The 21,928-nt window shown below is 38.0% G+C and overlaps 1 protein-coding gene and 1 long non-coding RNA gene across 3 annotated transcripts in view; one reads left to right on the top strand and one right to left on the bottom strand.

Annotated features, from left to right (window-relative positions):
- LOC114148380 (fibulin-2-like) overlaps positions 1-12,986 on the top strand; it is a 33,349-nt gene extending 20,363 nt beyond the window's left edge. Inside the window, exons 6-17 of one of the 2 annotated variants that reach the window (XM_028023614.1) lie at positions 1,876-2,088; positions 2,798-2,908; positions 4,144-4,245; positions 5,497-5,628; positions 7,976-8,113; positions 8,859-8,999; positions 9,258-9,386; positions 10,095-10,220; positions 10,558-10,674; positions 10,756-10,884; positions 11,276-11,399; positions 12,158-12,986. In XM_028023614.1, the coding sequence (XP_027879415.1) occupies positions 1,876-2,088; positions 2,798-2,908; positions 4,144-4,245; positions 5,497-5,628; positions 7,976-8,113; positions 8,859-8,999; positions 9,258-9,386; positions 10,095-10,220; positions 10,558-10,674; positions 10,756-10,884; positions 11,276-11,399; positions 12,158-12,515 (1,820 nt within the window). In that variant the 3' untranslated portion in view covers positions 12,516-12,986. The remainder of the gene's footprint in view (positions 1-1,875; positions 2,089-2,797; positions 2,909-4,143; positions 4,246-5,496; positions 5,629-7,975; positions 8,114-8,858; positions 9,000-9,257; positions 9,387-10,094; positions 10,221-10,557; positions 10,675-10,755; positions 10,885-11,275; positions 11,400-12,157) is intronic. The other variant, XM_028023622.1, reaches the window with a different exon arrangement.
- On the bottom strand, positions 861-16,283 carry LOC114148391 (uncharacterized). Its single transcript, XR_003596270.1, has 3 exons — positions 16,271-16,283; positions 13,183-13,186; positions 861-1,058 (listed from the first exon to the last, which is right to left on the bottom strand). It is a non-coding gene; the product is annotated as an uncharacterized LOC114148391 (long non-coding RNA).
- Positions 16,284-21,928: the final 5,645 nt, after the last annotated feature.

The raw sequence follows: 21,928 nt of genomic DNA, 5'->3' as shown, positions 1-21,928 counted from the left end.
CCTGCTTCGATTGAAAGTCCACTTGAGAAAACTTTTTTAGTGTTGTAATGTAGTCATCCATGTCGAAAGTCGGGATAAGCGAGAGGAAAAAAAATCACTATCTCTATTATAATCTATCGCTGCACTTGACTTGCTTCCCGAATCGTTTAGCCTAGCTCGCTGTCACTTACTCGGCAGTTGAGGAGTGAACAAGACGAACGTCTGGGATCTTGAGCGCCCCCTGCCATGAGGCAAGAGAACTGCCTGCCTCACCTCGAACCTGTTCTCTGCCGTTTATAATCGCTCATTACACGAAACACGTTACACAAACACAGTTGGTGACAAAAAGCACTGTACATTATATACATAAGCTAAATTATTGGAAATAAGTTCACATATTAAATTTGTTTAAACCATTTTATTGACGCCGTACAGCAACATGCTCTCTCCGCTTAGCAGCCAGCGCAGAGCCAGGGGTTGCGCAATCCAAGGTGAGGCAGAGCTCGCTGCTGCCTCACCGGCATCGCTTCCAAGCATTTGAATGGGAAAATAAGAAAATTCAGCGATTTTGAACAAATAAAAATCGAAATTGGTGAAGCTACATGAAAAATAAATATTTTTTAGTACAAACCACCGGATGAATATAACAATTTAAATTACTTTATGATTATATATTTTCTTTCTTTCCATGATGGCTGGTGAGGCACTGCCTCACCTGCCTCCCCTGACCGCACGTCACTGCTGCCAAAAGCACTAATATCTGCTTTAATGACCATGACATAATTTTGCTTCAATGGCCAGCAAACTTGTCTTACCTGAGCCCCATAGAAAATCTATGAAGTGGAGAGATAAAGAGCAGATAAAGCAGACAAGAGGCAACATAGCCAAAAATGCAGAAGAGCTGAAGGCTACTATTCAAGCAACCTGGGCTTCCTTAACACCTGATCATCACTATTCTGTCATGATATGCGGTTAGATGAGGTGGTGAGGAAGACGCTGAGGACCCAGGTTGGAATGAAGAAGTGATGATTTAATGATCCAAAAACACAATAATCCAGGCAGCACAGATGAGCGGAAGGCTAATGCTCACAACTAGTAACAACTGAAGACTGACAAGGCAACTTGACATAATTTTTGGCTAGACCAGACACAGACAAGGACCCAACAAGGAACACAGGTGGGATTAAATACACAGAAGGTAATCAGAGAACGAGACACAGCTGGGAACAATCAAGGGGTAGACAAGACAACACAGAGACTCGATAGACACAGAAACCTAAAATAAACACAAAGAAAACTCAAATCCTCATATACATCACTGTTTTAATAAAGGGATTTGTGCAAAACAAACTCCAAGTATGAAGTGCTACTACTGAACAGTGCATAGAAATACTTTTCAGGAGGCCATCATTTTTGGATTAGAAAAGAAATTCCTTTTTTCATTTTTTATTTTCTCAGAAGCTGAATCTTAGGTTTTCATTAGCTGAAGCCATGATCATCAAAATGAACCAAAATAAACACTTCAAATCCATGACTCTGTATAATGAAGCTGTATGTCACATAGATATTTCTTTCTGAATTGAAATACTGAATTCAAATGTCCTTTCAACGATACTCTAAATCAGGGGTCCCCAAAGTCGGTCTTCGAGGGCTGGCCTCCTGCATGTTTTAGTTCTCTCCCTGGTTTAACGCACCTGGATCAAATGATGGCTCGTTAGAAGGCCTAAGAAGAACACTGACATGCTGAAAAGGTTGGTGGTGCCACCAGGGAGAGAACTAAAACATGCAGGATGCCGGCCCTCGAGGACCGACTTTGGGGACCCCTGCTCTAAATTACTGAGGCGCACCTGTATGTTCTGAAAGGCCACTCAAACATTAATTATCCTTGTGCTTCAGTCTCAGACAGCCTATATCCTAAAGAGGCCTTCTCCATCGGCGAGGAGCGGGATGGTGAGAATGCCGTTGAGGGACCCATCGAGGACATGAATGAGTGCCTGATATATGAGGGCAACATCTGCCACCAGCGATGCATCAACACGCCCGGCTCTTACCGCTGCGAGTGCTACCCCGGCTACGTGCTGCAGGAGGACGCTTTCACTTGTGCGCAAGGTAAAATGGAGACCACAAGTCGTGGTTTGTCTCTGACATTTTCCAGTGGCGCAAACACACAAAGCGGGAGCAGCCTTCCGTGTCATTTACTCTTTAAAGTGAGATTTACGGCCCGGCTCGTATGCATGTCAGAAAGACCCCATCTGTCATTGTGTTTTATTTTTCGGACCTATTTGGTTTCCTTCCTTTCTGCAGGGCCTAATAACAATTATTCTATTTTTATACTTCCATCCTGTTCCTGGATCTTACTCACATCTTTTTCTGCTGTCAAAAGGCATTTCAACACTGTTTCATTTTTTTTTCTTCTTCTCATTTTTGTTCTCACTTCTTGCTGAAGCCAAAAAAACTGACGTGTCTGCTCGGATGAACAGTTAAGAGGTATTTTCAGCTACTTTGCAACAGAGCAGACTTTAATCAGCAACACAAGCCTGTCTCAACAGGATACTAATGCCAGAGCTCTCAGCAAATTACAGTGAGGTATGGAGCTTACTAATAAACCCAAATGTTTGTCTGAAGGCAGTGTTTATTCCTTTTTCACCTCCAGTGGAGTGACAACTTCCATCCGTAGCCACTTGGCTCACATTATTGGATTTAAATGCAATTATTTGACAACTCGGTAACTAAGACCACAGTACAGGACAGAGGGTTGTTATTAGTGATTGCAATTAAGTTTATTTCTCTTTTTCTTTCTTTACTCATGTTTGTGCAGAGAGGACGGATGAGGAGAACAGTCTGAAGGAGTTTAATCAGGCAGCAGTGGAAACCACCTCTCCACTTCCACCTCCCACCCAGCCTTCTGTCCCACTCAACCCCTGTGAAGGTTAGACATTTGGCTTAATTACAGAAGGAGCAGCTCACAATGAGCAATTTTGTCACTTTGAAACTAAATAAATACGTTCAGTTGAGGAGCCTGCACAGGTTTCCATAAAATTATTCTTTCCATAAAGTGTAAAAAACACAAATCAAATACAGCGACTTGCAAAAGTGTATATAACTTTATTGCAGCTTTTCTTATTGTAGCCACGTACTTAAATTTTTATTCAGTACTTTGAATTTTAACTTTTATAAACAATCTTTTTTAAAGATATTTGTTAAAACTGTCATTATGTTGTGAAAGCATAACATGAGAAATATAATCTTTGAAACATTTGAGCCCCTCTACTTCTTTGCTGAAGAAGCACAACCCCAGAATAAGATGCTGCCACCTTCATGGTTCACAATGGGAATGGTCAGGAAAAGAAGCAGTGTTAGTTCTTTTGCAACACATTTGTTCTTTGAATGTAGGTTCTCCTCCTAAATGTGGCAGATCGCAAACTAAGCTTTTATTACTTTGTTACACCATGGTGGTATAGTATCGGTAAAACAATTCTGAACTTTTGATCTCTACGCCGCTTCTAGAGTTATCTCTCAACTACTAGACTCATCTTGGTGGGTTGGCGTAGTTGTGCCAAACTATTTTAATTGACAGATTATGGATTGAACAATATTTTGTTTGAGATGTTTTTCAACCTTAGACTGGGCTATGTTATAAAGCAAAACGTTATTCCTGACATGCTAGACATTTTCCTTGGTTCTGTGCATTCACCAATGGCACTTTGAAAACCTACAGTCATAGGCGGACTCCATTTAGTAGTACAGGTACTTTTGAAGGCAGTTAGTTGTTACTTTAGTGAGGGGTCATACCAGACTTTCACATTGTGCACACTTGGTTTTGGTCATCCACACAAAATCCCAATAAAATATGCTGATATTTGTGGTTGTACTGTGACAAAATGGTAAAAAGCTCAAGGGTAATACTACTTTTTTAGATACTTGCCCTTATTTAGGCTCTATGATGACATTATGGTCATAGGTTAGTTCCAGTGTGGACCAAGCTTTGGAATATCAAAACGTTATTATGAGTTAGCTTGTTAAGCTAGTATACCTTGATGTTGCTTTTGCAGCATAAGAGTGAACTGGTGAAGCTTTAAAAGCTCCTGCAAATGCTCTTGTATGTTTTATTGTATCAAAATTGCTGTGTAAGCTAATGACACAAAATATTTCAATATTTTTCAGGAAACGGCATTTGTGAGCAACAGTGCACCCCAGTGGGAGGAAGGCCACAGTGCTCCTGCTCCTTAGGCTTCTCCCTCAGAGCAGATGGACGTTCATGTGATGGTAATGAGCTGAAATGTCATAATAATGCAGAAAGTAATTCCATTTGGAAATCTGTGGTGACAGATGTGAACAGTAGATTGAAAATTGTCCTGTACCCCGGTCTTCAGAGGAATTTTGTTTTCAGTTGGTGAAGCTGTCCTGCAGAGACTGTCTGACCCTGATTTGTCTCTTTCACTCATCAGTGCCTTACGATTTGCAGAGGAGATACAGCTCTAATACCCTGTGGGAGAAGTTTTCATCTTGTTCCTGGACTGTCTATAATTGATGGATTATTCCAACTTTTCAGACATCCTCAAAGTCTATCTCAACAGCAGCATACTATTTAAAGCCATTATGTTCCACCAAAAATTATGGAGGACAGAGAATGATCATCTCCTGATCAATGAACTGGTGTAACTGAATCTGGGTTGCTGGCTGCTTCACTCAGACACATTGGTTGATGTCTTGTTGATGTTCTTTCAACACAGTGGAACCTCTTAGGCAGCAGTGGGCTTGAGGTGTTACTGTAAAATACATTCACATGTGTGCAATTAACTCAAATTTTTAATTCCTCTGGTCAGAGGAAACCAAAACCTTTGGAAAATATGCAAACATATGTTGGAGAGCTACTGCTGCGTATCGACCTGAGCAAAACATCTATCAAGTAATTGTGGAAGAAAACCTGTCCTTGACAGGAGCGGAAGTTCACCCTGCAGCCAGACAACAACCCTACACACACAGCCAGAGATTTTTTTAGAGACTGCTTTAGATCAGACCATATCAATTTGTCAGAATAACTATAAAATAATCCATCCAATCATCCATGCACTGTGACACACTATCTTAGAAACCATTATTCTCCTCTCCGAATAATGGTGGAAAGAAACCAAACATCTCCTGAACAAGGAAGTGTCTGTCCAAGCTGTCTCTTAGGTCAAACTTATAAGATTTAAGCCATAACCACGGTTCCATTTGCTGCTTCACATCAGCTGGCTGTTGAAAGTGGCACAGAGAGTGGCTCCGAGTGCTGACAAATTTCTTATTGTATAAATGTTATTCTCAGTTTCTTTGTCTTCTATCTCTCTGCTGAAGGAGGCTCTGACTTGTCTCTTTAATCTGTTTCTAACTGCCGACTGTCACATTCAGAACTCGCAGTTGTTGACATTTATTGTACATCTTCTTGTCTGCTTTCTCTAAATCTTTTTACTTGTCCTTGCGTTCTATGCGCCTGTCATTGTTTGTATCCTGAAGCGTCTTGATTCTTTTCTGCAGACGTGGATGAGTGTTTGTCTGCACATGGCTGCCAGCTTAACGAGCGCTGCGTGAACACAAGGGGGAGTTATGTCTGTCAGAGACTGATCACCTGCCTGCCTGGATACCAAATCAGCAACGACATTTGTGAAGGTACTCTTCACTTTATCAGCACTGAGCTGTATCAGTGGGCTCACTTCCACCCACTGTGACCATTTTACCAAGGGAGGGATTTTGTGTAGCTGGATGTTCACAATGTCAGGAAAGTGCATTGTTCAAGAATAATCTGCTGTACCTCCCCTGGGAGTTAGGCATTGCACATTAAACAAACCATTCCCTCAAATATACAAATTATTTAACTTAAAATGTCAGCCCACACAAGAAAGCATAACGATGACCTTTTTTTTTTTACCGCCTCAATTGTTATTGTTTGCTATTAACAAACTCTTAAAAGGCTTGCCTGTGTGGTCGTTGTGGGCAGCACCCAACCTTGAGATTGTAATAGTAATCCTCCCAATACGTCTCATTATTTCCATGCTCCATAAATTGGGACCTTTCAGAAGTCTCATTCCCAAAGCTGCAGCGGTGTTCATGAGAAAAGGGTCTTCATGATGAGGGTGTTTCAGATGGACTATGAGGGCTATTTTCCGCCGTACATGGGGTTCAATGGTTCAGGCTCATGGATGCAGCTAATCCTCACTCCTAATGGAGGTTGATTCTTATAACAAGTCCTCTGTGGTTATTTGTTATCTTTGAACAACTGGCAGAAACGGGGACTGCAAAATAAATATTCTACTCAAACTACTCAAGGGATTTTGTTACGGGTGCTATTGAAGTATAAGGTCTTAAAGTTCCTTTTATGTACCGGCACAAAGTCAAGCCCAGTCTCTGCTTTAAATGGAAGAGTTCAAGTTTCTTTGTTTCTTGTTTATGAGTAATAAATAAGACACAGGAGGAAAAATACAGAAGGACTGGGAACAACTCAGCACAAATGCTTTAGCTTTAATGGTCCATCCATGTTCTGGTGTTTCACCTGTGATTTTGAGATATATTGTAGATTATGCCAAAAACAGATGCATCTGCTCTGGATGGTTTCTGGCAATCTCATTTTAAAGATTTCAAATCACATTCAGTGTAGCAGACCTTGTACTCCCTCGAGGAATTATAAAGCCTTTATGGGAGAAGGTTAGTTTTATTTATTTTCCCTTAAATGTTGCCTCATTCTTCAGAAAAAAAAAAATGGGGTTGAGCCACAGACTAGAGTATGTAGGTTGAACCCATAAAAAATGTGTCAGCAACTCCGCTTAGTGGACTTCAAATCCAAATACTATATACTGTAGATCAGCTTTGCAGAACAAGATGTTAAGTATTAGCAGGGTGGATTGGACACCTTTTTAAATTTAAAGGGAAACAAACACACTTTCCTGCAGTATGAGATTTATTGTCAATAAGCATTGTTACAACAAATAAACAATTGACTGAATGCAAATTTCCTTTTGTCTTGTCTAATAAGGAAATTTGTGTATTGCATAATGTTTAAACTGCTTTTCCTGTTATTTACTGGATTCTTTAGAGACACATAACAAGGTTATACTGTAAAGCTCTTTTTCTACATTGGAGGTTTTTTCTACATCAAAATCAAAATCTTCTATGTATTTAAGAAGATTATCTCAAAGCATTGTTAACAATGCATCAGAAAGATACATTTGTCTTAAACATTGGGGTCATATTTTATTATTGTATGCCCTGCTCTTTCAACATTTGTGTTATGAGTAAAAGGATTAGGACAGAGGTAAATTTATTCAAATATTACAAACCTGTGTTTCATTATTTTACTCAGTTTGCCTGTTCTCTGAGGGAGGTTGCTGTTCTCTTACTAATTTTTAACTTGTGTGTTTTTTTTTTTACGTTTTCTTAGAATCGTGTTTATGTCAACTGAAAAGTGCACAGTCCCACTCTCCTGCTCCTAAAAACTAACCTAATCTGTGAAGGCCTGTCTGTTGCAGGCTTGCAGCTAATGGGCTTCTTTTCAGCTGCTACTGTGCCCAAAATCCTGCAAACCTGCTAGAAACCAAAGCAAAATCATAATAACTTTTTTGTCCTCAAAGATTTCAAAGTTTCATTTCATACATTGACAGCAGATGGGCAAGATTGATTTAGAAAACATAAATCTTTCAGGATACAGGTGGTGGATTGTTCTGGAGGAGGGTTTTGCATTTATCAATGTCACACAGTAAGGATTGAATGATGCGTAGGTCCACTGTTGTTTTTACTTATAAGCAGTATTCATCAAATAATAATAATAATAATAGAAAAATTCTGTGTATTTTAATTGTATTAAGACTGACTTGCAAAGAAGATGCTTCCAAGATGGTAAACATGCAGTTTACTACTGAACTACAGTGCCATCCAGTGGAAATATGCTGCATTACATCCACTTAACTTATTTACAGTGCGTGATTTTCTCTGTCTTCATTTGTTTGTCGCTGTTTGTTCCCAGACATTGATGAGTGCATGATGGGAAATCACAACTGTGGAGACAGGCTTGTGTGCTTGAACATAGCCGGCTCATTCAGGTGCAACCCCAAACCTGTCTGTCCTGCAGGATTTAAACAGGACGCACAAGGCAACTGCATAGGTAAGACAGATTTTGTTTTACAGTTAATTAATTGGTCACTGCTAATTATATGAAAAAGTTAATAAAATGAAAGAAAGATCATATTTTTTGAAATAGATGGATATACAAAAGCTTTCACAAATAAATTTCTCTCTAGTTTGAACAATTGCTGACAGACCAAAGACAAGTAAAAAAAAAAAAGTTTGCATTGTGTTGAAATTTGATGACATGCAACATTATGATATCCCTTATCTTATTTGCAAACTGATGAGTGAATCAGCCAAGGAATTTTCCCACACATGACTCACTGTCTACAAAGATGCACGGTTGTACGCCATGCAGATGAATCAATTTTGTTGCAGTGGCAGAGGGGTTAAATGCCACACAGACAGGAGATCAGAGCCGTAGCTGTGAGGGGTTACAGAGGGGGTGGATAAAAGCCAATCCTCTGTCCTCCTCCAGTACAAACTGATGCTGTGGAATTAGCCCCCAGGGGCAGGAACTTGGGCATGTCAAGGCAGCAGATGCCTCTATAAAAGGACTGCAGCAGAAATGCTCTGTGAAATGACAAACTGGAGAAAGTGCAACAACAAAGCTGTCCAAGAGAATGTGACTGTGTGATGTGTTTGCTTTGATATCACAGCACGGTGTGGCTAAAGTAATGCCCCCTGGTCTCTCGTGCCTTGTCTGTGTGGCTACAGGGTTCTCGTCCCATCTTTTGCTTTCTGCCCTTTTTTCTCTTTCCCTCTCTGTATCTCCATACCAGATATCGATGAGTGTACTACTTTGACCCAGCCATGCAGTTCAGGATTTACCTGCATCAACACAGCGGGGTCATACATTTGCCAAAGGAAGATAATATGTAGCCGTGGTTATCATGCAAGCCCTGATGGATCCAGATGTGTTGGTAAGATTTGCAATCATTGCACAAGATGCACAAATCATCAGATTTGATATACAGACTCAAAGTCAATTTGAGCAGAACAGATTTGTCTCACAGGAACATGCAGAGTGAGTGCTTAACTGAATTAGTCACACATTGGTAAAAGACTGCGAAGATCATCATTTCTATGATATTTAAACTGGAAATCTTCAAATGTTGCCATATTAGGCGTCTGGGTACTGGGAGTTTGACATCTTTATGAGTTTTTTTTATCTCTCCTAGATGTGAATGAATGTGAGAGTGGCCTGCATCGATGTGCAGAGGGACAATTGTGCCACAATATGGCTGGCTCATATCGTTGTGAGTGCCGGACGGGGTACCAGTATGATTCATTCAGGAGGATGTGCGTAGGTATGCTGAACATTATATGTGCTTAATCAAAAGGAACAAAAATTCTGTGTTAGATTCAATGATAGATTTAAATTATGGCATTGCAAATTATGTGAGCAAGTCTAACCTAAGCGTGATCAATAATTTGTTTAAAGTTTTTGCTAAGGTTGAAATGAAAATAAAATTCTTAATTTTTCATGGTCTTATTATGACACATGAATGTTTCGGATTTCTAATGAGTTTTAAAGGCCAAAGTTATTGCATTTTAGGTCTACACCAGCATCAGCAGGCACCGTCAGAGCTTCTTCAGGATTTTTTCTAGTTTTCTACTTATTCTGTTTTGGTTTTTTTGTCTTCAGTTCTTAGTAATTTTGTCACTCTCACCCTTTAGCTCTAGAGGACCATTTTAATTCTCTGCCTGCTGTTTATTATTGTGGCTCTGAAGCAGTCCAGTCTTGTGCCTCTTGAATAAGCGAGTGGATTACAGATCACTGCTGCTGCTGCTTCACTCTCAGCACGAGTTTCACTGTGTTGTGATTCTCATAATAATACACTCCACTCAAGTGTTTAGACTATCAGCAGACAGATGAGTAGCACACATACACACTTTTGTGCAGGACGCTAAGAATGCACATTCTGTCTTTAACACATGCACCTGCACATATGGGTGCCAACATGCATGAAGCGAGGTATGATGATGATGATGATGATGGTCCTTCCTCCCCTCAGATATAAACGAGTGTTGGCGCTACCCTGGCCGTCTGTGTGCCCAGACCTGTGAGAACACCCCAGGCTCTTATGAATGCTCGTGCACCTCTGGTTTCCGCTTATCTGCTGATGGCAAGAGCTGTGAAGGTGTGTTTTTGTTAATGTCAGTCGGTCTGAGCGTTTGTGCGTGTTGCTGCATGTTTTTTTGTTTTTTTTTTTCAGTAGATTTGTGTGTGAAAATATGCATGTCTGGACAGTGAGCTTGTGTACATTCACAAACAGTGTGGCTTAAAGGGTAAAGCTGGTTCTGGAAGTTTGATTAGTTGGATTAGTGTCTCTATATGCCATGCCTAGAAGCGAAAACGCAGCCAAAAGTATAATTGTCTTAATGACAACATCTTGTTTATACTTGTTGATTAAAACATTGAAGATTCTTTGATCAAGTGAATTGTGACACTAATGAGTTCTAACCTCCAATCTACAGATGTGAACGAGTGTTTGACTAGCCAGTGCAGTCAGGAGTGTGCCAACATCTACGGTTCCTACCAATGCTACTGCAGAAAGGGTTACTACCTCAGGGAGGATAGACACACCTGTGAAGGTGGGCACTTCAAACCTCAAATTCATACCAGACTTATGAGAGATTCATACCTTAATTTAATTAATCTTCTTTGTCATTCAGACATTGATGAATGTTCCCAGAGCATTGGCCACCTTTGTACCTACAGGTGTGTGAATACTCCAGGCAATTACCAGTGTGCGTGTCCTGAGTATGGCTACGCCATGTCCCCAAATGGACGCTCTTGCAGAGGTAAGTGACTTAATCCCTCCTCCCAACACCAAACTGGAAGATATTTACTGTGTTGCAGCTAATTCTGCACCGGTCTGCCTCACTGAGTTCTTCTCTGAAATTAATTCAGAAAATGCACAGCACCCATTTACCTTTAACAGAGTATGGTGTGAAAGTTTTGCTCAGATAAAAATAATTGGTAGTCTTACAGTGGTACAATAATTACACACTCTATAAAATTTTATTGGCCTAAAAATCTTGTCTTGCTAATTTGATTTTTTTCCAGCTGGGTAACCTTTCTTGTTTTTTTTAGCTTTAAGGGATATCATAATGTTGCATGTCATCAATTTATCCTCCACTAGTGAACACTTGGCAAATAAACCAAATTTTGTTCTTTCACTCCTTGATTTAGATATTGATGAATGCGCCACGGGGACTCATAACTGCTCTCTGGGTGAGAAGTGCTACAACATCCAAGGAGGGTACCGCTGCCTTTCGCTTAACTGTCCACCAAACTTCCGCAAAGTGACTGACACGTAAGTTGTAGCAACAATTTAAAGTCCCGGCTCACAATTCTGATTGAGAAAATATTTTGCATAGCTAAGATGATTAGCATTGCTAAGACAATTCTTGGCTAAAAATTAAACATTTCCTCCAAAAAACTGAAGCTCTGAAAATTAATGTTTTCAAAAACTACTTGTGCAGCAGACAGTCAGTTTTACTTAATGTCTGTGTCAGTTTGGGCAGCACCTTAACCAGTTGCAAGACATTAAAACCAATATGATTTGCAAATTGCTGTTCTCAATGACCTGGCTGACAATTATCAATTGACAATTGATTGATATTAGAATATGGCAATGTATTTTTTGAAAACAAAGAAATGTGTTTACTAACAGAGGTTGGACAGCACTGAAGGCAGCAGACTACCTTAAGTTTATATCTTCCTAATCTTCAACTCTAATTAAATTGCTTGACCCAGTAAGTGTTAAATATGCAATGTAACATAACATGATATAATGTAATATAACTCTTGACTTGTTTTAAATATTAGTACTATCATCTTTTATAGTTATTAGCTTTTCTTAAACATTAACTTCTCCTCCTGATCCTCAAAAATGAGATATCTCAGAATGCTGTTGTACGTAACATACTGACTACTTGTAGCTACTCTACACTTTCCCACAGTTTTAAAAAATCAAACTTAAACAAACAATACATTTCCAAAAAGTTTGAATTGTACAACTGAGCAACAGCACCTTCCATGTACATTTTTTCCTTCCTTCGTTGCTTGTAGACGCTGTGAGCGGATCAGCTGTCTCGACTACCTGCAGTGTCAGAACTCTCCTCAGAGAATCACCTACTACTACCTCAGCTTCCAGTCCAACATCGTCATCCCCGCTCAGATCTTCCGCATTGGTCCGGCTCCCGCCTACTCTGGAGACAACGTTATTGTGACTATCACAGAGGGGAATGAGGAAAACTACTTCAGCACCAGGAAACTGAATGCCTACACTGGTGCTGTGTTCCTACAGCGACAGGTGCAGAGCCCACAGGATTTTCTGATCACAGTAGAGATGAAACTTTGGAGGCAGGGGAAATTTGCCACCTTCCAAGCCAGGCTTTACGTCTTCATCACACCAAATTTACTCTAATGAGTGCTTGTGGTGAGGCCATTATGGAATACAGTTAATACAGTAAACTATGTCCTTTCCAATCAATATTTAACAATGTCGTTCTCTGTTGTGATGACTTTGAACTGTTTGAGGAAGTTGTTGCTAGAAAAGTAGAATTTTAAAAAGATTACATCCTGTCATTTTTGTCACTAAGACTGCAATAAATCATCCAGTTTTGATTTATTTTGTTATATTTTGTCATATTACGTTTCATATTTTCAAAACGTGTTTTCTGCAAAACTCAATGCCTTTAAGATTAAAACCTAATAATCAAATTTTTATGTCTAGATTATTTCAGCTCAGTCTAACATTTTGTCTTACTTTGCAACGTGCACTGCTGCCTGTGTGTGTTTAAGAACTTAATTTAATGTTACCATATTTGTATGGAAAAATGTTTATCCCTGTAATTAAATATATTGCAAGTAGATGTATCATATTTCTATGTTGAATTCTGAGGTTTTATATATATATACTGTATATACACTGCTCAAAAAAATAAAGGGAACACTTAAACAGGTGTTTAACACTTAAAGTGTTCCCTTTATTTTTTTGAGCAGTATATATACGTATATATCTATATATATATATATATATATATATATATATATAAATATTTTAGAAAAAAATAAAGCTGTATCCTTTCTACAGACCTCATAGAAACTCATAGATAATAAATGATGGATTATAAAAGAAGTGTTTGTAAGTCCAATTATTATTATGAGGGCTTAAGAACTTAACACAAGATAAAAAGTGTTGCACTTCCACCTGCAGGAGTAAAAAGGTATTGCATTTTACTCTGTATAATTTAGACTTAAATAAAGTATAAACAGAAGCAAATAATGATCTCCATACTAAACATACTTTTTAGTGCTGCTGTAATTACCAGAAAGGTTATTTATATTAATCTGTGTCACATATCAGTTTTCTGTTCACCTCAATGAATTACAGTTTCTTTAGCAATCCTTCCTCTTCACATGACTCATGATAATAGCTTCCGTTTAGTGACTGAGATGTTACTCCTGGTATGCATGGTTCATGACAGGGCCCCGCACACTGACTGATGTCTCTTTCCTCTAATTTGTTTTATCTGCTCTTCAAGAAAAGGTAGTGATACCTTTTAGGAGAGGGAGAACTAAGGAGCCCTGAAAGAGGAGCTAAACACATATCTGTCAAAGATTTAAGGGCCACTGACAGGAAATTTCATCTCACACAAAAGGGAAGTGAATGCGCAGTAGCAAATTGGAAAATATCCACAAAGTCGCTATAATTAGCTGCTATCCAATGCTGCAAAATGGCATCCATAATGGCTGGTGCTTCCTTTGCAATATATCAATTGAAAGCAGCTAATGTTAGTACAACTATAAATAATGCATTATTTTAGCATCAGATAAATTTCTTTCTTCAAACCCATGGAGCAGAGAGGGAAGAACTGATTTAAGGAAAATTAATGCAGAATACTCTCACTTTCATCAGGGTGAAATCACACTCCAGCACCTTTCTTCATGATGCTCCAGCTGGATGGCTTTGAAGCAAAGTTGTAAGTGGTGGAAGCAAAAATGTGATTAGTTTGCAGTTTTGGACATCATACTCATTAAATCAAGAAATATGACCCAAGCACTGCGTTTTCATGCGGCTCTACCATTAACCTTCTTTCCTCGACTCCCTGTGTTAGCAGTGAGCTTCAGATTTGTCTCCAAGGGACATTTTGTCAGTGTGTTGTTTGTGTTGGTCAGTTATGTCTTCTTCTAAAGATCCAATCTGGGTACACTAAAAGTCTAATGAAAATACTACTAATTTTGTGGAAAGACAAAATTAAATATTAAATAAATATTAACTTAATCAGCAGACTGACAGCAAATTTGCCTGGGGGATTTCCTTTTAAACCAGTACTGAGATGCAGAAAACCAAAGATTTACTATATATACAAAATGTCGACCAGGTCAGCCAACATGATTTCATTGACCTCTTTGGTAAAATCAGCATCTCCAAGCTGATACCAAATGTTTGGTGGGTTGAGTTCAGGACAGCAGGCAGATCATTGGATCCTCTCCTCGTTCATGGTAGTAGGCTATATTAAACATCACTTTGTGGAGGAATGGACATCTTGGAGGATATACATGTAATTTTTAAGAAGCATTGTTACAACAACAAGTAATTAACCAAACTCAAAGATACCTAGATTTTGTGCTATGGTTATATAGAAATCTAGCTTAAAACCTAAAGAAAGTGAGTTAACATTGAGAAGAGTTTTTGGGGTTCTGGTTCTGGTCTGTTTTTTATTTTAATCTTTTTAATTCTGTATTTGCCTTCGCGAGTGTTGAATTGCTTTTACATCTCCATATCTTACCATGAAGTTAGGTCAGGTCAGTGGTTCCCAAAGTGTGGGGCGCTGGTGTAGTGCCATTGGGGGGGCGCGGGAAGCGGTATGGATGCGCCATCTGTAAAGATGGTTTGTAGTATTTTGTTGCAACCTGAAGTGTGAAATAAATTTCAGTGGAGTTTGAAAACAAACTATGTGTATAGGTTTATGTCTGGTTGAATGATGTGTGTGCCCAGTTGATTTTTTTTTTCTTTTTTGGGGGGGGATTTTATTGTAATCTATAGGGGGGCCCAGAAAATCTTTGGGAACCACTGGGTTAGTTCATTAGTCTCACGTCATTGCTGTTAATTAATTTTCCAGTTATGTTTTTTCTCTCAACTGTCTTCCTTGTTTCCTTTACTTCCTTGTTCGTTTTTCTTCTATTGCTCTAGTTAAACCTGTTCCTGAGTTTCTATTTTCTTGGTTGTGTACTTTTAATCATGCAGATGTTTGTCAATGCTTCATTTCTAGATGATTTTTGTGATTTTCCAGTTTGTATTCATGTTTTACCATCTACCCTGGTCATGGTTTCTTAGATTTCTGCTTCTCATAGCTGAACCTCATCAGGTAATCATCCACCTGGTTCCTTTTCTGTAATCACCCCACCCTGTATAAAACTGCCTGGACCTATAAGCTCTTTGTTAGATTCTGTTTCATTAATCATACATCCAGGTGCCACATTGCTGGAGTTCATTATGAACTTCCGTATTCATGAGTTGATATGTTCGTCCAATAGAAATATGCAGGATACCTGCTTTATCAGATAAAAAAATACAAATTCAGAAAATTATTTAAACAGTAACTTAAGATAAAAAAAACCCCAACACAAACACTTTTTTAAAAAGTCAGGCTTTATAATTTTTTAAGACCATGGTTTCCAGCATTGTGACTCTTTTTAAGATGGTAAAAAGAGTCACAATGTAAACCTATTTATAGCACTTATTTAAACAATCCAGATCAGATGTTTAACATCATCAGCATTGTAGTATAGATCTTCACACTTTTGCAAAATGAGCATATAGGACTGTTTTTAACTTCTACTTATGAAATAGTTCTGGGGAAAAAACTACATTCTTACAATATTGGTGAAATGTCAGACAAAATGTGAAACCGTTTTTCTATTGTTAGGATGATGATCGCAGTTTTGAACAAAATGTGCGTCCTCTTTTAAAGGGGAAACCAAGAGCTCTGTAGTGATGTGGTTTAGCTGTACAGTTTGGGCGGAGGTCATTGCAAAGGGAGGGATGAGGATGATGAGCTGGGAGGGAGGGGGGAGGAGGAGGAAGGGGAAGGTGGTGTCACAGACAAGCTTGTCTTTGATAGCTCAGGTGGTCATCACCTGAGGGGGAAAAAAGCATTAATGGGCATTCTCTACAGCAGACAAGCACAGGCTAGCGCTCCTCTTCTCTGGCTGCCATAAACAGGGGGGATGTATGCATCATTAGATAAAGGTGTGGCTAACGACCTGCAGTCAAACCCACCTCATACAGTGCATGTAGATCTTCCAGAACATCTCACTGCCTCTGACTGGATCCACCTGCAGTGGACCTACAACCACTGCTGAGTTATTGATGTTTTTGTGGAGTGAGGGACTTTCTTAGAAAAAACAAAAATGCTAATAAATTAATTTAAAAAAAAAAAATTACATAGATAGGTATACAAAATGAGAAAGCTGTGTGGACAGAAAAAAATAATGATATTTTTAAAAAAAACAGGTTCAACCTTTTACAGCCAGGTGTTATTGTGCTCGTCTCTGTGATAATTTGGAAGTTATAAGAGCCGAAAAAAAAGACAGAGGAGCTGCAGAAGGAGCAACAAACATAGAGGAATTTGCCTAAGAGGAAAATGAGGGAAGGTATGCAAGGTTGCCTGTCACTCTGAGGCGCCCGATAGCTTAACCTATCATCTTATCAGAGTGTCATCTCTTCACAGTTATTGAGATATTTCATAATTGATCTCATATTCTACGTCTGACATCAGAACTGTCTGTAATGCAACTTCCACAGGGAAGTTTAAAAAGCTTCCACACACATTAATATATATAAATATATTTTAATAAATGCTGATATAGCTTAACACATGAAAAAGGAGAAACTAATTTTTTCTGGAGCGAATGTCTCTAATGAAAGAAACTCTCCTCCAGTTCTCACTGGGTGGGACGATTTACTGGAGTCCTAATCACAGGTCGGTAACCTTGGCAGCAGGCCTCCTGACCGACAGCGGAGGAGTCAGAGATGATGATGCTCGGCGCTGGTAGCTGCCTTCCTGACAGCATGTTATGCAAAACATCTTTGGTATGTGTGACTTCTGAGACCGCTAACTGTGTTTTCTGTTCCCTAAAATTAGGATTACACCTGCAGGTCTACATGGTAGGTAATTACTAATTTGTAATGAATGGGTCAATACGTGCTGATTATATGTCACCAATCACTTTGATGGTTTTGGTTAGATTTGTTCAGATTTTCAAAGTATAGCTTGAAGCTGAGACGTTAGTTGCTTGACCCCGCCCAGAAATAGTTTGACTATCAAAAGACTGCAGCATAACTTACTTGATCTAAAACTGAAAGGTTCTGAGTCAAAGTTATAAGGCTGTTATATTCACATTCTGTTTTTTCCAGCGTGAAATAAACATAAAACATTGCACAGATATTTGTAGCTTATGACATTTTAATTATTTGAAACTTCATTAAAACATTTGGAAAAGCTTTTAAAAACAGAGGTCTAAGATTTTGAAGCAGACACTGACTGTTGAAGATATTGAACCCCTTTATGTTTCCCTTGTCTGTATTTCTGTATGAATACAAAATTGTTCTGTTAATAATGCATTATTTTCTAACTTAACAGGTTTGTTTGAATTTCAACCTTCTATGGCTTGAATAAGTGAGTTACTGAGTGAGTTACTAATTCTTATTCCATTAATACCATTTGTAAAGTTTAGCAGCTTAGAGCAAAAAAAAAAAAAAGAATAAATAAATAAATAAAGCTGTATCTAATCCTTTTGCAGTAAGCGTCTGGATAAATCTAAAAAGAATTTTGGGACACCTATTTTTAGGTTGTACGATTTGATGTAATCTGGTGCAATTTAAATTTGTTCAGTGAACTTTGGCAAATGAACTTTGCCTTTTAAATTTTTATATCAATAAAACACATTGAATGCATTAACTTGAACAGAAAACTGTCAGGATCTTGAGGTTGTTGAGTTTCTATTGTTACTTCGGTTCCTTCTTAATGATTCTAGTTATGTTTGTTTCTTGTGTCTAGTCCTTTTCTTAGTTACTCTAGTTTTTTTTTTTTGCTTCTAATGTCAAGATATTGTGTTAGATTCCATTTCCTCGCCCCCTGTGTCTCTCCGTCTTTCTCTCTCTCTCCTCTGCCTGCATGCTTTCTACTCTCTCTCCACACCTGCAATCAGTTAGGTCATCAGCCCATCTGCAAGGAGGAATGGGAGAGGACCCCCAAATCCAGGTGTGAAAATCTTGTTGCATGATTCCCATGAAAGGTCATGGCTTTACTAGCTCAAAGATTTTGACATTTCTGTTTTTTTTCTGTCAAACATTCATGATAAATGATACAATTTTGGTAAATGGCTGCAAATTTAAAGGGATCTGAATACTTTCTGTCCCCAAAACATTCAAATGTTTTTCTATACAGAAAATAGAGCTATTTTTCTCAAATATTTTCCACAAATCAGTCTAAAAATATACACCAGTTCCTGTGACCCTGTAACCATGAGCGGGTAATAATGGATTTTTAGTTACAGTTTTACATGAATCAAACCTGACACCTTAATTTAGGTCCACAAGACACAGATTTCCTTTTTTAATTACAGTCATGCTGACTAAAAAAGCCTCCCCTTTAAATTCTAAGGTCACCTTTTATCTACATGTTATTCTCACTATGTGGGCGGAGGGCATAGCATATTGTAATCTGGCTTGTATGCGTTTTGTCTAATTGATGTTAGATTTAAATCTTTTTAAACTTGATTAAGACCCAATTTTATCAATATGATGTAAAACAGATATATATGGTAAAAGCCTGTAATTGTGAAAGGGAGCATTTTCTTCTTACAATAACTATGTTTTCAGCAGTACAACAGGTTGCCTCTCTCTATAAAAACTTTGATTGTATTTTGACAAATCATCTTGAGTGCATGTACTCATAAATTAAAAAAAAATGTCTGATTGCAACTTGACATACCTAAACAGCCAAATATTATAATATTTTTTTAATAATAAGACAGCATAAATAATAATGTATTTATGTATTACAATAAGAGTCAAATGACCTTCTATTACCTAGAAACTCCACATTATTTGCATCTGCTTCATTCAATCCCCCTTGTGTTTCTCTCCGATTTAAGTGGTGAAATTTTACAATATTGAGCAAATGAATTTGCAAGATGCAACAGGTACTGTGCTGCTTTCAAGGCTGTCTGCATACCAATGTGACCACAGTCTAACTATTACTCTCTTTATCTCTGCTCCCTCCGGCAGCGGAGCAGAAAACCTTGTGTTCTCTTTCCAAAAAGACACGTCTTCGAAATTTCTGCGGGACATGTACATTTGTTTGTGTTTATGCCCAAAGCAAAGTATTTTGTGGTCAGTCTTTCATTTATGAAAGCAAAATTCATTAAGTGCAGGAACAAATTACATTAGGCCAATCCTTGAAAACACGAATTTGTTGTTATTTGCTAAAGACAACATTCACCTGAGCGCTGGGAGTGTTTTGTTATAAAAAGATTGATGCTTGTGTGCTTATGGGCTGTAAATCGTGCAATACGTGGCTGTGAGCAGTTTTATACTGACTGACAGCTGCTCAATATTCTTATTCATAAACACAAGCAGCAATCAGCATAAATCATGTCACTTACAGCTCTTTATACGCTTCAAGAAACCTTTTTTCAACGACAGCTTGATTTGTTGTTATTTCTGTCTAATTGTTGAACTTGTCACTGATGCGCACGCTTATGACTCACAAAAAAGCACGCCCAGATAATGGCCCTGTTGCAGAGAGAAATTTCCCCAGCTCTTCACAATATCTTGCACCAAACCACAAGAATGGTGCAGATATATCTGCACCCTCAGGAGGCCTTGCAGAAGGGCCCATGTTTCACTCAGGGATAAAAAGAAACCTCACCTGTCATCATATCTGTAGCTGACTGAAAAAAGTTACTAAACACTTGTGGAAATTTCTTTTAGGTAGGTGGCTAATAAATAATGTTGATAAAATATAATCTTTGTGTTTCCTAAAATGTTTGCGGCAGCAGAACCTCTTCTCAAGAAATACACTTGGCACTACAACTACTAACTACTACTGCAAACTTTTTTGGTTAAGTTTAATATGAAAACTATGTCTGAACAGTGTGCTAATAACATCCACTCATTGAAAAATATTGTTTTGTGTTTTTGTACATTCAAAACTCTGCTTACACTTGGTCATCAACATTAACATCTTTTATTAAATGGTTTCTAGGTTTGCACAAACTTTTTTAGTGTAAAATTAACTACCATTGGTGGCCACCACTAACTAAAAAGGTAGTTGTTCTAACCCTTAAACACTGATCAAAAACATTAGCTCTATTAACACACTATGACCAAATAGCTATTGGAAGCTAGTGCTACATAACTAAATTCTACTAGTGATGCCAATGACACACAATATGTTAAAACGGAGTATGTCACTCTCAACAGGGTCAAAGTTGTTATTGCACACCTACCTGTGTGATTCAGAAAGTGGTTGTTTAAAACAGACCTGTCACTCATGGTTTCAGTTCTATAGTTGTACAGTATTGCTAACTCTGCTGCTGATTATTCCTAATTGACCACTGTGATCAGAAAGCACACAATCAGAACATCATTCTGGGTAAAGCATAAAAGTGATTTGCCGCATTGTATCATGGAAGGAGAGGAAGCAGAGCTGCTGCCTTAACAGTTTTAACCCACTGTTAAATAGGAGTATATACAGTATATATATATATATATATATATATATATATATATATATATATATATATATATATATATATATATATATTTACAGTATATAATATCTAACTACTTGAAAATATTTTAACAGTTGATAACCAAAATTTATTCAACTGAAAGTCTGCATTCATCCAAATAAATTGGCACGTTAGAATTTATTTGGAAAAATATATTTAGGAAAAGCTAAGTGCACTAAAAGTTTTCAAAGTTTGCAACAACTCTAAAGTGCTAAATGCAATTTAGTTCTGCTGTTAGCGCATCAGCACATTAGAGGAAGGATGAGATCTTGTTGCTTTGCAGTTATCTGGTGAGTAAGTGTTGATTTCCTACTTCATTCTACAATAATTATTATCTCAATCAATCTCATAAGGTTGAAAAAGAGAAGCAATTTAATGGAGGAATTCCTTTTGGTTCTAAAACAAATTTAAAAAAACACTAGAAAGAAAGGTCAATTAGAAAGGTCCTTTACTTGGTCTGAAATCAGTCATATAATCGATGTGGATTGCTGCTAGAACAGCGTCAACACTTTTGCCTCTTCTTTTGCCAGATGAGGAAGTCTCTGCACAAACAGAAGCTATTCTGGCCAAAAGTCCCCAAGAAGCTCGAAGGCTGTGGTTTCTGTTTATGTTACTTTCTTTATACCTGTATTCAGTATAAATTTGTCCTAGAGCAAGACAGAACTTGACAACACAATTCTATTACAACAAAATACAATGCAGAGAGATTGTACTGATTGAAAGAATGCCAAGAACATATTCAGATTAGCAGTGCAAAAGTAAAATGTAAATAAATAATAATAATAATAATAATTCAATACAACAATATAAAACAAATCTTAGTATTAAGATTCGGTTTTAGTCACCTTTCAGGTTGCGACAAATTGCTGCTTTTTTATTTAACTCATTTATTGCAGCAGGAACAAAACTGTTAGAGCTACAGTATGTTTTACACTTATACGGGCTAGAAACCTTGACCTAATGACAAGAGTCTGAAACTCCATGGAGTGGGAGCCATTTTGCAAAATAGCTGTTGTACCTGCTCGATGTACA

Source organism: Xiphophorus couchianus, chromosome 1, assembly GCF_001444195.1.
Source record: "Xiphophorus couchianus chromosome 1, X_couchianus-1.0, whole genome shotgun sequence".
In the NCBI taxonomy this organism is placed as follows: Eukaryota; Metazoa; Chordata; class Actinopteri; order Cyprinodontiformes; family Poeciliidae; genus Xiphophorus; species Xiphophorus couchianus.
This window is presented reverse-complemented; position numbering and strand designations above follow the sequence as displayed.